Source organism: Solenopsis invicta, chromosome 5 (assembly GCF_016802725.1).
Source record: "Solenopsis invicta isolate M01_SB chromosome 5, UNIL_Sinv_3.0, whole genome shotgun sequence".
In the NCBI taxonomy this organism is placed as follows: domain Eukaryota; kingdom Metazoa; phylum Arthropoda; class Insecta; order Hymenoptera; family Formicidae; genus Solenopsis; species Solenopsis invicta.
In genome coordinates, this window is record NC_052668.1 from 19920750 (window position 1) to 19935147 (window position 14398).

General features: G+C 34.0%; 3 protein-coding genes across 8 annotated transcripts; 2 read left to right on the plus strand and 1 right to left on the minus strand.

The window, feature by feature from the left end:
• Nucleotides 1–2: 2 nt before the first annotated feature.
• On the minus strand, nt 3–10065 carry LOC105205620 (post-GPI attachment to proteins factor 6). Of its 6 annotated transcripts, XR_005574938.1 has the most exons (16): nt 9716–9800; nt 8382–8553; nt 7934–8147; nt 7694–7821; nt 7149–7432; nt 6674–6954; nt 6443–6571; nt 5484–5686; nt 5154–5311; nt 4857–5086; nt 3984–4178; nt 3390–3524; nt 2832–3039; nt 1403–1464; nt 1296–1340; nt 3–1217 (listed from the first exon to the last, which is right to left on the minus strand). XR_005574938.1 is itself a non-coding variant. In XM_039449998.1 (14 exons), exons 1-13 carry the CDS (start codon nt 9798–9800, stop codon nt 2839–2841), a joined length of 2415 nt encoding a protein of 804 aa, XP_039305932.1. In that variant the 3' UTR covers nt 740–1340; nt 2832–2838. The 6 variants fall into 6 exon arrangements, 4 of the variants coding, with proteins under 4 accessions (XP_039305932.1, XP_025987541.1, XP_025987542.1 ...); XR_005574939.1 differs by lacking the exon at nt 1403–1464; XM_039449998.1 differs by lacking the exon at nt 1403–1464 and having other exon boundaries at nt 740–1340.
• On the plus strand, nt 382–1372 carry LOC120357941. Its single transcript, XM_039450003.1, has 3 exons — nt 382–518; nt 606–847; nt 945–1372. Exons 1-3 carry the CDS (start codon nt 502–504, stop codon nt 1082–1084), a joined length of 399 nt encoding a protein of 132 aa, XP_039305937.1. The 5' UTR covers nt 382–501; the 3' UTR covers nt 1085–1372.
• Nucleotides 10066–11171: 1106 nt separating the features above from the next.
• LOC105205835 lies at nt 11172–13271 on the plus strand. The gene is made up of 3 exons (XM_026131845.2): nt 11172–11392; nt 11498–11632; nt 11972–13271. Exons 1-3 carry the CDS (start codon nt 11341–11343, stop codon nt 12250–12252), a joined length of 468 nt encoding a protein of 155 aa, XP_025987630.1. The 5' UTR covers nt 11172–11340; the 3' UTR covers nt 12253–13271.
• The last annotated feature ends 1127 nt before the right edge of the window (nt 13272–14398 follow it).

A 14398-nucleotide genomic window follows, 5' to 3' on the forward strand; every position in this document is an offset into this window, starting at 1 on the left:
TGGAGTGGAGTTGGGGGGAAAAAGCGTTGACGCGAGAATCGTCGCCGGCCGCGTCGTCGATTCTAGAAACATAAGCAACCGATAGACAGTGCGGATTAGATTCACAGATTATCTCAGGATGAAAATGACTCTGGTCCCGTTTCAGCACGTGTGAAAAAGAGACTGTCTCACAAACAACGGGAAAAGATTATAAGAATCGATTCTCAAATTTTCTCAAAAAATCGTCAATTATATATTTTTCGGAGCGTTGGTAAACACGCGATGAAAAAAATGATTTTTAGTTTTTTTCGAAAAGAACAACGTCGAGTAACGTCCATTTTACGTGACGTCGCGAAAACTTGAAACTTACCAAAAAATTACCAATTAATTGATTTATAATTGTGTGCACACACACACACACACACGTGTGCGCGCACGCGCGCGCGCGATTCGCGAATAAGCGGAGGGTGAAAAGCGGTGACAAATGGGCGACGGTGCGGAAGCCAGAGAGCCAGAGAGCGGATGGAAAAGAGAAAAAGGTAAAGAGATGTACGACGAGTCACAGAATACGATCGGTCGAGCGATCTTTCCGTTGCAATTGCTGTTCCTCGTGACGTTTGCCACAGATTGTCAAAACGCAGTTGTGGCACGATTATCGTCGTCGGTCGTCGTTCGTCGCTGCTCGTCAGTTGTCCGCTACTCTGCTCTCGTCCTCCCAGCCCCAACGCGTTCATCGAACGCGATGGTGTTAGGGGCGTAAGAGGGATGCGATTACGAGGACCTCTCGCGAAAACACGTGTTCTACTACTAGCTACTAAAAGAATCCTCGCGTCTCTTATTTTGTTGCGCGCGTGCATGTGCGAAGCACGTGAGTACTCGCTTCGTCTCTTCAGAGAAATTTTGTTATTTACACATTATATATATTGTAATTTACTAGTCTCTTATATTTGTATTATATTATGCAGCGCGGATGGTGCGTGCCTTCCTAATATACCCGTTTCAACCGTTGCAAATGCTCCAAAGCATTTGCAGCATCAATTTGATCGCACCTTTGATAACATGTACAATATTTAAGCATTGTCTACGTACCTATTTTAAGAATTAATCTATATGAGTAATAACTTTCGAGTGCAGTGGGTTTAACCCAATCCAAGGCGGGTTAATGACGTCACACACTATATATATTTTAGCTTCTAATTGGACGATTTCAGCATATGGCTGAGTCATTAACACGAGGGCTGTAAGATTAAACGGATTAAAGATTAGATAAGTTTTCCATTATTTTTCTTTCCATGACTAAATTTGATTAGATAAACCTTTTATTTTTGGGGGAAGGCCTCTCTCCAACAAGAAATATTGTTCTGTAATTAAATAAATGACATCACTCTAAGAATTTCAAGATATAATCCATTATTTTTGTTACCTCTGTAAACGGTCAAGACGTGTGGTCGAGACTGCAGCAGCAGTTCCTCTCTCATAAACTCTCTATTACAATGTACACTAGTATTATGATGTAAATCATGTAAATAGTAAGTACAGTGTATAAGTATTAATATATTAAGTAGTAATATTATACGATTAAAGATCCGAATTTGTATATAAAGACGAAAAAGAAATTTCTTTCTTAAGACATTTATATCAAGACGAATCTTAATTAGAAACAAGTACAACAAAAGAAATATTTCCAACGATAAGACGCATCGTCGTCTCGTTTATTTTTATTATTTTTCTTTGTAAAAGTTAATTTCATAATCGACGTACAATATTGTATATCGCAAGATAATCTTTGGAAAGAATCTTTCTAGATTGTGAATAATATCTGTCGAAAAATTATTGTTCGCATTCGAAGAGAAAAATATACTCTGACAACGAGTACAAGTAAAGGGACTGGACGTATAGATACGCAGAGATAAGTAGCGATAAGGCGGCACAGGAAGTGGCAGGTTAAGACAATCGCAGCGGGTCGAGTTACGTATTAAAGATCGAGTCCGCATATTTTTCTGACGGACAATTGGAAGATTATAAAAGCTGCAATGTATACACACACACACACACACACACACACACACACACACACACGAGTATTTCGATGCACGAATCGCATAGAATTTTATGGATCCTCGGATCGCCTCGCGAATATACCGCGTGGATCCAACGACCTTAAATCTTGTATTTTCGTTTTTAAAAATGTAACTTTTTTTCTAGATACAATATATCTTTTTGATAAAACGGAGGAGTAACTGTAATTGATATTTCATAATAGCGTAATTTAGCGAAGAAACAAATTTACTCGATACACTCGATATAGAGTACAGAAAGATATAATAGTCGAAATGTTTTCATTTCAAATTTAAAAATCACACTGTAGAATGGCGGTAACTGGTGGTTCGAGCGATCCAACTGCAAACTGGAAAATCTCCAGGACAATATTATATAGCTATAAAGCGGCCTGGGACCCATATAATTCTTGCGAAAACAAGCGAATAACTTTCGCACGCACGAAAGTGGCAAAATATTATAACCAATATCACGGAATAATTCCCTTGGCTATTCCGTCACTTTTGTATACAAAAAGTATTTGAATATTTTCAAGACTAGGGCTCCTGGAGTATTAATGGCGCACACGAAACTTTACCGATAACTTGACTCTTCCAAGATTTATCGAAAAATATATACATTAAAATGAAATATGACAAGTCTTTAATTTTTGAATTAGTTACTATATCCAACTGATTGCTGGATACAGTAACTAATCAACTGACCGTTATAGAGAAAGGATCGAAGAGACCATGGGGAAAGGAAGGAAAGAAGAAATGAGAAAAGAAAAAAAAAATTCGAAATTGTTTACATACATGATATTCAACTTAAAGCGATCGTTTGATTTTCTCGATTGATTATTGTAAATGTAGGGATTCCGTAAAACTCTTTGCAACTCCACGATTCGCTAACGTCGTTGAACGAAGCATTCGTCGATGATGATGTCGTTTCTTTCGCTTTTGCTGGTGGCAACAAAAATATCAACGAAATTGCCATTACAATGTGCCAAACACTGTGAACGTACTGTAACAAAATAAATATAAAGCTTCTTTCTAAAAGAGGAAAACAACATTACTTGTAATTTAATAGTAAAATTTGCTTTAGTGGATAAAATTTAATGTCTACAATAAATTGTATTATTCTTATGAAATTTAAAGTTTCAAATTTTTTAACCTTTTTCTTAAAATTCGATTTATCGCGAGGTACTCGATTCACGTATATTTTTCGCGAGCGTTTTCTTAACATTTTCCAAATGTTTACAAATTTTATTCGCAAAATATTGTATACAATTTTGGGAAGTAAAATTTTCGTAAGATGTATGCGCGTTGTACGTACACACATACATACTATATATACATTTCAAGTATACGTACTTGATAGTTTTTCTCTGTTTCGATGAAAGAGTAGAGCGATAAACCAGTAATAGCAAAGAGCAAACCTAATAGTATCTTTCGACTTGGAGTCTTGCATTTTCTGGATCGAAAAGTGCGGTAGATATGTGCGAAAATCTGTAATAGAATCTGCTATTAACTCGTCAACTTTGAAAGCAAAATGTTTTAAGCAGCTTTATAAAGCATCTCTATACGTAGTTAATATACGGAAACATCGTAGAGAATTTACACAGAAATTCTCAACATTTTTATACATTTTATCACGTTTATACGCATCCTACGTGTCGACTTGAGCTACAAGAGAATATGTTACAAAAAATGAGGGATTTCCATTTAAAAAAAGAGGGGGAGGGGGTTTCATCGATAACAGCGCTATTTTACTGCCCCCTTCGAATCGAAAAAACTTGATTTAAGACAATTTTTTTCGTAAGATGCATATTTCTCAAAATTTTGATCTCAAGTTAAATGCCTCAACACTGTATATTCATTTTTATTTCATTACAGATATATATATTTTTTTATTGAGATTCTTTTGTAAAAAATCATAAAAAATTAAAAAAGTCACTCTAGATTTACCGGTACAATAATACCCAATGATAACGGTATTAATATACTGATTAAACACATCCTGTCAATTTGCAGCCCAAAAGTGATAACGAATACTCCCGTCATATGGCACAATTGTACAAATGCGATCGGTAATTCCGCCATTGCTATCAGTGTTACCCAAAATGCCAAAATACTTGAAAAAAAGTCACTATATTGTAAAACCTGTAGAAATAAATATATTATCGATAAGTTGAATATTATACCGATATGTGAATAATACAAGAAACAATTAAGGAGGAAAATGCCACACATTTCTCAGCGAAGTGAATCTTGCTACTCAATAATATTTTTGTATCAATTATTAAATATATTTTTCAGTTCTATTCTAGATTGCGTGTCGATATGGAGTATCGGACTTGAAACTTTAAATACATTTTTGTATCATAAATATAGTGCAGTTAAAAAGATATATATATATATATATATATATATATATATATATATATATATATATATATATATATATATATATATATATATATATATAATTTATGTTATTCCAAACTGAATTCAGAATAACATTAATAAACGTATCCTTCGTTACATTATACTTATGATAGAATAGTTTAGAAATTAATTGTTTTCAAATTAAATCATAATTTTGTGGGTACGCGTAATGCATTTGTATCATAAAAATTAAGGGGCTTCTCTTTATTATTATTCCTTACATTTAATTAATAAAAAAAATAATAGCTTAAATGTCTCTCTCTCTCTCTCTCTCATTTCAAAATTGATATGAGAATTTCTATAGAATGTATAATTATAAATAAGATAACAAGATGACTAATAAGCTAAATTCAAATATTTCTGAAAAATAAATCAAGATTCTCGAGTACAGACCTCGTATTTCGCAACGCAAAATTGTCCCTCACTTTGGTCACAGGCGTGATACAGGGACGAGAACAGCATAGTAACCAAATACACTAGTCCTTCCGCGTACAGCCTTCGTTTTACGGCTATATATATGGCTGGTATGAAAAAGATATTGCTTATAACGAGCAACGTGACACTCGCGAGAGAAATAGCGGGTACAGTACTCGAGATGTCGGTGCAATCCCATCCTGTGTAACCTAAGTAATAAAATATTAGTAGTTAAAAAGCACAAAGTGCTTTTTAATCGAGTCGATGAAACGTTACCTTTAAAACAGTTGCACGTTGCGTAATGAAGGATATTCTTTTGAATTTCTTGACAAATACCGTGATCGCCGCAAGAATTTTCGCCAGAAAACATACATTTTTTGGTGCGTACGTCGAGTAGGATAGACATTTCGTCGATTCGACAGTGCACAGGTTTACTACACACGAAAAATGTGTATTTATCTCGTGTAACCATTGCAAATATCAAACCTCCTATTTGTTTGAATTCAGAGTTGCCCTTATTCGATAGAACATGCGTACGTTTCCATTTTCTCTCGGTATCTTTTGTACTCGAAAACTTTTTTCAATTAGAACCTTACACTAGCTTACTTGTATTTATGACACGTCGCGAAGATAACGATGTACCATGTGCCTGGTTGCGGATACGTTATTAATAAACTTGCGTTGCGCTTGTTCAACGATGACAAATTTATCGCCAAAGTACCATTTTGACAAGAATAACGATCCTCTAGTTTGGGTATACGACCTCGTTGAACGCACATTGTTACTAAAACCGATCGTGCCAATGGCAGCTAAAAGGATTACAGAAGTATATATCCAACGTTTCATCCCAAATATATCGAACCACTCAAAGTTCAACTCTGTTCAAGTCTGAAACACACTCTGCCATTAAATAGCTTCTTCCTCCTCCTTTACCCGCTGCAATTTCGGTCCCATATGGAACGCGAGATCACGTCATTTTTAAATAGTTGAATCGAACAATTTTTTTCGTCACTTATCTCGTCTATTTCACGCTATTATTACGATCAAATTCCTCTATTCCAAATTTGTTAATATTTGTGTATTACAATAGTTAATATTTCTTCGAAATTTCTTTTACCGTTTTCTCTCTCTCTCTCTCTCTCTTCTCATTCTCCTTCACATTTGCTGAGAGGATATATAAAGTTACAGATGGGTACGGTATCGATCTTGATAAATCGCGCTCGTTTCTTTTTTTTCTTTTTTTTTCACTACATTGATTGCGCGGATGCGTAACATTTTTATTCGGTACTATTGGAATAAGAGTGAAGAGGGATAGGCAAAAGCTTACAATAGCAGAAATATTCGGTCCCATTGTACTTGAAATAGAGGAACTTGTCGGTTATATGCGTAAAAACCGATCACGCGATCACATACTAAACCATTTGGAAGAAGAAAAACGAAACGAACATTCCTTTTTCATCCTCGCGATGCACATAAAATAAAAATTGAAGGAAATAGTAATACATTGAATAAATGCATAAAAAATCAGAATCGAGAATTAAAAAAATATATTTCAAAACTTTTACCTTTTTCACTTGAAGATTTACACTGATATCGAGTGTACCACCGACGTCTATCAACGGTAAAATATCAAACTGGATCATCATCGGAACTAAATCGGTTAATATCATTCTTGAACTTAACCATTCTTTTCCCTAAAAAATATCGTTGACGATACAGATTGTTAATTAATCGATATCACTGTGATAGGGAAATGTACCTTACATATAACAAGTCTATATCGTAACAGACGATACCTGTAAAAGATAAACGGTTGAGAATGTCTCTGCATGTTTAACACGAACCAATTGATATCTTGGTATACATTTAGTATACAGATTATCAGTCTCATGCTTCTCATTTCTTTTTTCGTAAAATTCATTCCCGTTGTAAAACGTGCTATCATTGTTTTCTTCGTAATACCATTTATGTTTTATTAATTCTTCGTAAGTATTTTTTCCTGTTACGGAACTAAAACTCGAAGCGATATTTATGTATTCTCTAGTAAACGATTTTTCTGTCAATTTGATTGGACACTCTGAAATAATTATTTATATATTTATTGATCTACATTTATATAATATATGATTTTTTCTACACATACGCATGTATACGAGCGCATACCAATCTCTCTTTCTCTGTGCACATTGCAGTCATTTAATTTACAAAAAAAACTCTGGTATGCGCACAAACGTGACATATGTATAGATAATAAAATTCATTAAGGATTACCTATCGTGTCGATCTTGACATTGAACTCTATAATGCTACTTGAAATAATTAATAAATAATAATAACTATCTTCATAAGGGGAAGATTCTACGAAAGAATAACTAGCATTTGTGGTAAGACTTTTAGATTCCAAGGGATGAAAATGATTAGATATCGGTAAAACACGTCCTTTCAAGTGTGCAGCTTCGATACAAGGTTTACGAATATCACGAAAAGTGTGCAACGTAAAGCTGCAGTTCCAAACTGATAAACGGAAGCTCGATACTCCTGATGGTATATATATCCTAAATAAAAAAGAACAACCGACGTGAGCGATTAGCATCCAGAAATACACGAAAAGTGGCTTGAAAAGTAAGCGGCATATTAATTTGATTTTTGTCTTTTCTTTAAGTCAGACATTGACAATATTTAAATATTTTCAAATTATCACATGCTCATGGTAATTTGAATGATGTATATATATATATTTTTTTCTCAATCTATTTGGAAGAAATTTAAAAAAATATAATAAAAAGTTAATATTTAATACTTTTATATTTAATTACTTGTAATACGCTGTCGTTGAGCTTGTTCGTAATCTCGTTTGATAATTAATGGGAATATTTTCAATATTATCTATTTGCGACCATAGCGCTACTGTACCTATGCTGTATTGACATTTGTGGCCGAGTCCCTGAAATATAAGTAAAAAAAAAACTAAAATAAACTATGTGTGAGAGACTCACACTAAAATATTTATAAATACAAGATAAAATTATTCCACACAATTAAAAAGACTGATGTACCTGTTGCTGAACTTTCTCGTCCCAGTGAGACATATAAGCTGCTGCGAACCAATCTCCGGGTTGTGGCTCATATATTGGAACAACAGTCACATTTTTTGGTTGGTAAGCTGTGGTAGTGGTAACCATAATACCGTCATCCCGTTTGGTAGACTCCGTCATTGGAAATATTTCATTGTTAACGGTGATTAATGGATAACTACCGAATCTGACATGTCTAAAAATTGTAATTGTATTTGATTAATTTTAATTAAATGATTTAAACAAAATACCTTATAATTATCGCTGCAACAGTTTACTATCTTTTATCTAGCTATCTTTTATCAGAATAATTTGACTAATATTAATACATCTTGGAGAATCGCACACTCTTCTAACGACATTCGTCGAATAAATTAAATTACATGTAAATATAAATTTTTAGATAAAATGTAAAAGAATTATTATTCACATGTAAACTTTCCGTGGATGGCACGTGGGATCGTCCATAAAAGCGGCAAATTGCCATGTAGCTCGAAGCACTTCCCTTGGAACCGTATAATGGAACATTGTTACATCGGAATAGCTCTTGTACGAGCGAAGCAGATCTTGTTGATTCGCTTGTGGTATTACGCAACGACTCACTGTAAACAAAAAATACATCGTGTCACGAGCTACGAATCGATATATCACATTTGAGAGAGAGAGAGAGAGAGAGAGAGAGAGCAGTGTGCAGTTGGGAAATTGTAAAGCAAAACTATCTTTATGTTTCTTTTCTATCGAAGCGACGCATTCAAATTATATTTATGCTTTTATTCTTTTTTCCATATATCTGGCAACAGCATTTCGAGTAATTTCGAGTCTTCTCTTCTCTAAAGAAGCTAATTCTGATTTACCATTAATCTAAAAATATGTTTTTATTGTTTTTTAGCAATTCCGTTCTTTCCTTACGATACTTAAATTCGTTATCTTTTAAATTCAACGAAGCATAATTCATTCGTTTTTACATAATTTAAATTTTTCAAAATTTGTTTCAATACAATTAACATAAAGTTATACTTGCCAAAAAAAATACTTAGAGATCAAAAGACATGATTTTACAGTCAAAGAATCATTTTTCAAAATTATGTCAATATTATACAGAGTGTGTACGTGACAATTTCTCGTCTCATCAATGATGATTTAGACTTGTATTCAGGTCCTAAAAGTTCTATCTTTATTGTTCATTGGACGTAACAAGGATAAAATTAACACGTTAACATCTTTATAAAGCGTGTTTCGAATACAGACCTTAGCCTTCTCTCTCGTTCATTGTTTATTTCAAATAAAAGTACAAGAAGATTCGATCGATCAATGAATCAAAGTACATCGATACAAAACAATATTGTGGGAGACTGCGGAAATTGCTCCGAAAGATTGAAAAGAAAAATGTGCATCACTGCACATTTGGTTGGCTTTCATTGGCACCTTCATTATTCTTATCGATATTTTATACATTTACGGTAACACATTTAACAGTTACAGGGTGCAATTTAAATCGCATTGCATTTACAAAGTGTTCTATTTCAGCATGTGTTTACATTTTCATTACGTTTAACGCTAACATTAACGAGAAGTACATATTCATAGGAAGTAACTTTTAACCTCCGAAAATCCGACTACTCTTTTCGCTCTCAAATACAATCAATTCTACTTGACATAAATACATCTAATGCATTTTCGAATAAAGTACTCGATTTTGAATTTCGAGCAGAGAATTTCGGGCAAGAAAACGACTTGACACTTTTAGTAAGAGAATAAACATACTTGGAAAAAAAATGAATAAAAGTTTCAGAAAAAAAGAAAATTGGTGAAACGTCGAGTATAATTTCGAAGAACATGTTGAAATCATGATGCAACATATATTATTTAAAGAAAATATATATTAAAAACACTAAAAAAAAAAAACAAAAAAAACACTGTCACTCTTCACTGTCACAACAGTCAACGCTCGCTGTTTCGCAGCCACATGGTGCTACACTGGTTGTGTTCCGATATTAACTGCCAGTACTGAAAATTTATAGTTCACGTCACATATACTATACATTTTCAGTACTGCCAGTAAAAACGGAACACAGCCACTGTCAACCACAGTCAACCAGAGGAGCAACCAGGAGCAACACTCGTGCGCTACGTGCGCTACGTAACGACTAACGAGTGCCGTTCAGTGTTGTTAAGGGCCTCGCACATGAAATGCATAACAGAGCATAAGCGTAGCATAAGGCCTCTGGACCAATGGGAATCTTATGTAAATCAAAATGGCGACTTTATGCTGGATACTCATTGGTTTATTGGTCTTATGTTGTGCTTATGTTATGTTATGTATTTCATGTGCGAGGCCCTTTAGATGGGCCCGGTTTTTCGCGCATGCGCGTCAAATAAGGCTTCAGTAAAGTATATCTTAGTGACAGAAAGGAGATCTTTGGTAGCCCATACAAATTTTGAAATTCTCCAAACTGACGTTTTTTGATTGCTTTTTTTGTCTCTGAATTTTATAAATCTGTATTAAAAAAAATAGGTTTGTTTGCATTAAAATCTTTAAAAATTCTTGTACTTAAAATAAAATGAATATATATTTAAGCAAATAAAAGAGATATATAGAAGAGATATATAGGAGAGGGAGACAATAAAGATATTGAGTGCAAGCAACGTGAACAAACTGATGTATATTTACCTTAACTTGTCCTAATCATATGACGAGCCCACCACGCGCCCATTTCTCGGTACAGCGGTTACAGCGCTGACTGTAGCCACGCATGCGCGAAAAACCGGGCCCGTCTAACAACACTGGTGCCGTTGTGCTGTTCCTTGGCTGTTGGCGGCGTAGCACCGTGCAACGCGTGTGGCATAGCCTGAAGGGCCTCGCACATGAAATGCATAACGTAACACAAGCACAACATAAGACCGATGGGCCAATGAGCATCCAGCATAAAGTCGCCATATTGATTTACATAACATTTTCATTGGTCCGTCAGTCTTATGTTATGCTTATGTTATATTATGCATTTCATGTGCGAGGCCCTTGAAGGGCCTCGCACATGAAATACATAACATAACATAAGCACAACATAAGACCGATAGACCAATGAGTATCCAGCATAAAGTCGCCATATTGATTTACATAAGATTCCCATTGGTCCAGAGGCCTTATGCTACGCTTATGCTCTGTTATGCATTTCATGTGCGAGGCCCTTGAGGCCCTCTGTGGGCCAGGCCAGGTGTGGCTTGTGGCTGCGAAATGGCCAGAAACGGCAGCACTGGTCAGCACCGTCAGCACTTGTTTAGTGTATAATCATGTATAATTTACACGCCACTATATTCTCCGTCGTGCGTTTATAAACAAAATTGCACAAAGTACAAAAAGAAGAAATTTTTTGTTGGCGCACAACAAAATGAGACGAATATTTTTTACACTTTTTTTCTTGTTTGTTTTGACAAATCAAGGTATGGTTGTTTTAATGGTTAATTACAAAAGGGTGTGGCTTTGAGAGAATCTCATCGGATTATTCCTTTATTAGTTTGAAATAATAACAAATATTTTAATTGCAGGCGACAGTTTGTACTGTTACAGATGTAATAGTAATCATCCCGGATGTGCGACACCTTTAAATTGGTTATGGTATTGGGGAGAAACTTGCCCAGAGTACGATGACAAATGCGTAAAGATAATCGAACGAAAAGGAGGTACCGATTATCGTACAATATTTATAAGACTCGAAATTTCTATCATATTCTAAGATATATACGTCATAGGCAAATAGCAATTTTAGGAAAATAGTAACTGACTAGGCAAATAGTATTTGCCTGGTCAAATAGCTTAGAATTAAAAACGCAAAATGCTTTAAAAACACAAAAATTATGTAATTTAGTCTAACCTAACCTAACCAGGCAAATGCTATTTGCCTAATAAGTTACTATTTTCCTAAAATTGCTATTTGCCTGCGACATTATATATATATATATATATATATATTATATATATATATATATATATATATATATATACTCATATAATTATTTCAGCGGAAACAATTATTACCCGTGAATGCTTGAGTTCCGTACGTAGCTTTAGAACGGATATTCCTGCGGATCATTACGAAGGCTGCAGACCTGCCGCTAAGGACGTGCGATTAGGTCATTACGTCAATAATAGTATTCATCAATTGGATATTCATCGCGATTATTACGACGAAGTTACGTGGTGTTTCTGTTATTTCGACGACAGATGTAACAGCGCCGAGGTTACGACCGTTTCAATACTGCTCGTAACTTTACAAATTGTTATACAATATTTCATATCTTGAAGTTACAATATATTTAACACAAGAATTTTTGGAGAAACGGATGAGGTAAAGTAAGAAACAATATTTAAGTTTTTTATATTGGAGTTTGTATCATTTAAAACAATTGGATGCAAAAATGTTGATAAAGTTTCGAAAGCATCAAGTTTATATTCAAATGGAAATTTGTTAATGTTACTAAAGAAAGTTACTAAAAAAAGTTGATAAAGCTTATATACAGTGGCATGCAAATGTTTCCGGCCAGTGACATTTTGTACTCTAATTTATTAAAAAAAAAAAACGGTTTAACAAAATTTCCATAATTAACAGGTATGAGTACAAGATATAAGTAACGAAGTAATATATACTAAAACAATGATTATGAAAATTTTATTAGGCTGTTTTTTAATAAATCAAAGTACAAAATGTTACTGGCTGGAAATTTTTGCACGCCATTGTATATACACGTGTACTATGCAATTAAATAACACTCTACACAAAGGCATATACGTACAACCTTCAATGTCAATGTCAACATTTTCTCACGCAACGTGCGATAGCTTTTGCTTAAATATATAATTATTAATATACTAAACCTGAGCGATTAACTTTTAGATACTGGTTTATCGATAGTATTTATGGCTTGCTATTTGGAGTTGCTATACTTTGATATCAAAGTATATTAATAATTATGTGGAACAAAATATATTTCGTTTAGATTATACGAATCCTTTCATATAAAGTAATATTGTTATATATCACAAAGCCGTCCGTATTAATATAGTATCCGTCCGCGATTATATATTGTATTAATATAGCATCCGTCCGCGATTATATATTGTATTAATATAGTATCCGTCCATATTAATGTAGTAGATGACAAAGTGTCGAATACATATATACACGTGCAACGTGTCTCGTAATAATGTCATATATTTAAAAAGATTATTGCATTAGTATTATTTAATGATGCATTTTATGATGTAATGAACTTTTTATAACGTTTTATAAAATAAAAGAGTTTGGAATAATGAAATAAAATACTTGATGTGTTATCGGTATTTCACCGGATTTTTTCTAGTTTGAGTTCTAGGCAAATTCCGATTTCTAGTCTCGTGAAGCGAATTTCATTACCACTCCCCCTCCTTTTCTGGGACCACTTCCACCATTTTGAAAATCTTAAAATTAAGTTTTTGACGAATTTCGACTCCACGTTTTACGAAACAAATTTTGGAATAACTACAATTTTTTTTTTCGTTACATTTTCTAGGAATCTCGTGTGAAACTTTGAAGATGTCCTTAAAGTAGAAAACTTGTGTAATTAAAGCAAAATATTTTCATACATATCTTAAACACTTAATTTGACGATTCTCAATGGCTAGGATGCGATTCTGTCTTATTCCGTCAAGTTTCGCTTGTCCCGACGATTCCCCGTGCTTCCGATGCGATTCTTGCTTAATCAGACGATTTTCGGTGTCTCGGACGCGATTCTATCTTATTCGATCGATTTTCGCTCATTTCGAACATACCCTGTTTTTTTGACGCCATTTTTGCTCAATCTGACACGATTCTATCTTATTCCGTCCATTTTCGCTAAAGCAATGAATAAAATTTATTTTTTTTCAAGTACTTTCCGAGATATGAGATTTAACATTTTCTGGGCCAGAGCAAAAATTGTACACGGACGCATTTCTTGAAAAAAATAAGTAATACAGAAGTGTTTGAGATAAAATATATCAGGGCATAAAGTGGTCTATCAATTTTCCTAGGCTGTGTTCGCGTAGCATGCTATTAGCGCTATCGTGTCGTTTTATCCTTATTCTACGTCTAATGATCGATAAAGATAGAATGACGGAATAGCGCCGATAGCACGCTTCCCGAACGCAGCCCTAGTAGCACAAAATATTAGTCCAATACTGGGAAATAATGTAAACCTAATATTCTATATTGGCCTAGTTTACACCGAGCACTTGATACGCGTACTAACTCGTAACTTTCTATTAATTTATCTTACTGTCGACAATGCGTGTATACATAATACATATATTTAATTATCTTGATTCATATTGTACCAACTTAATATACTATTTTTTAAATTTATTGCCGAAATCAAGACAATTTAATAGAAAATTATTAGTTAGTACGCGTATCAAGTGCTCGGTGTAAACAA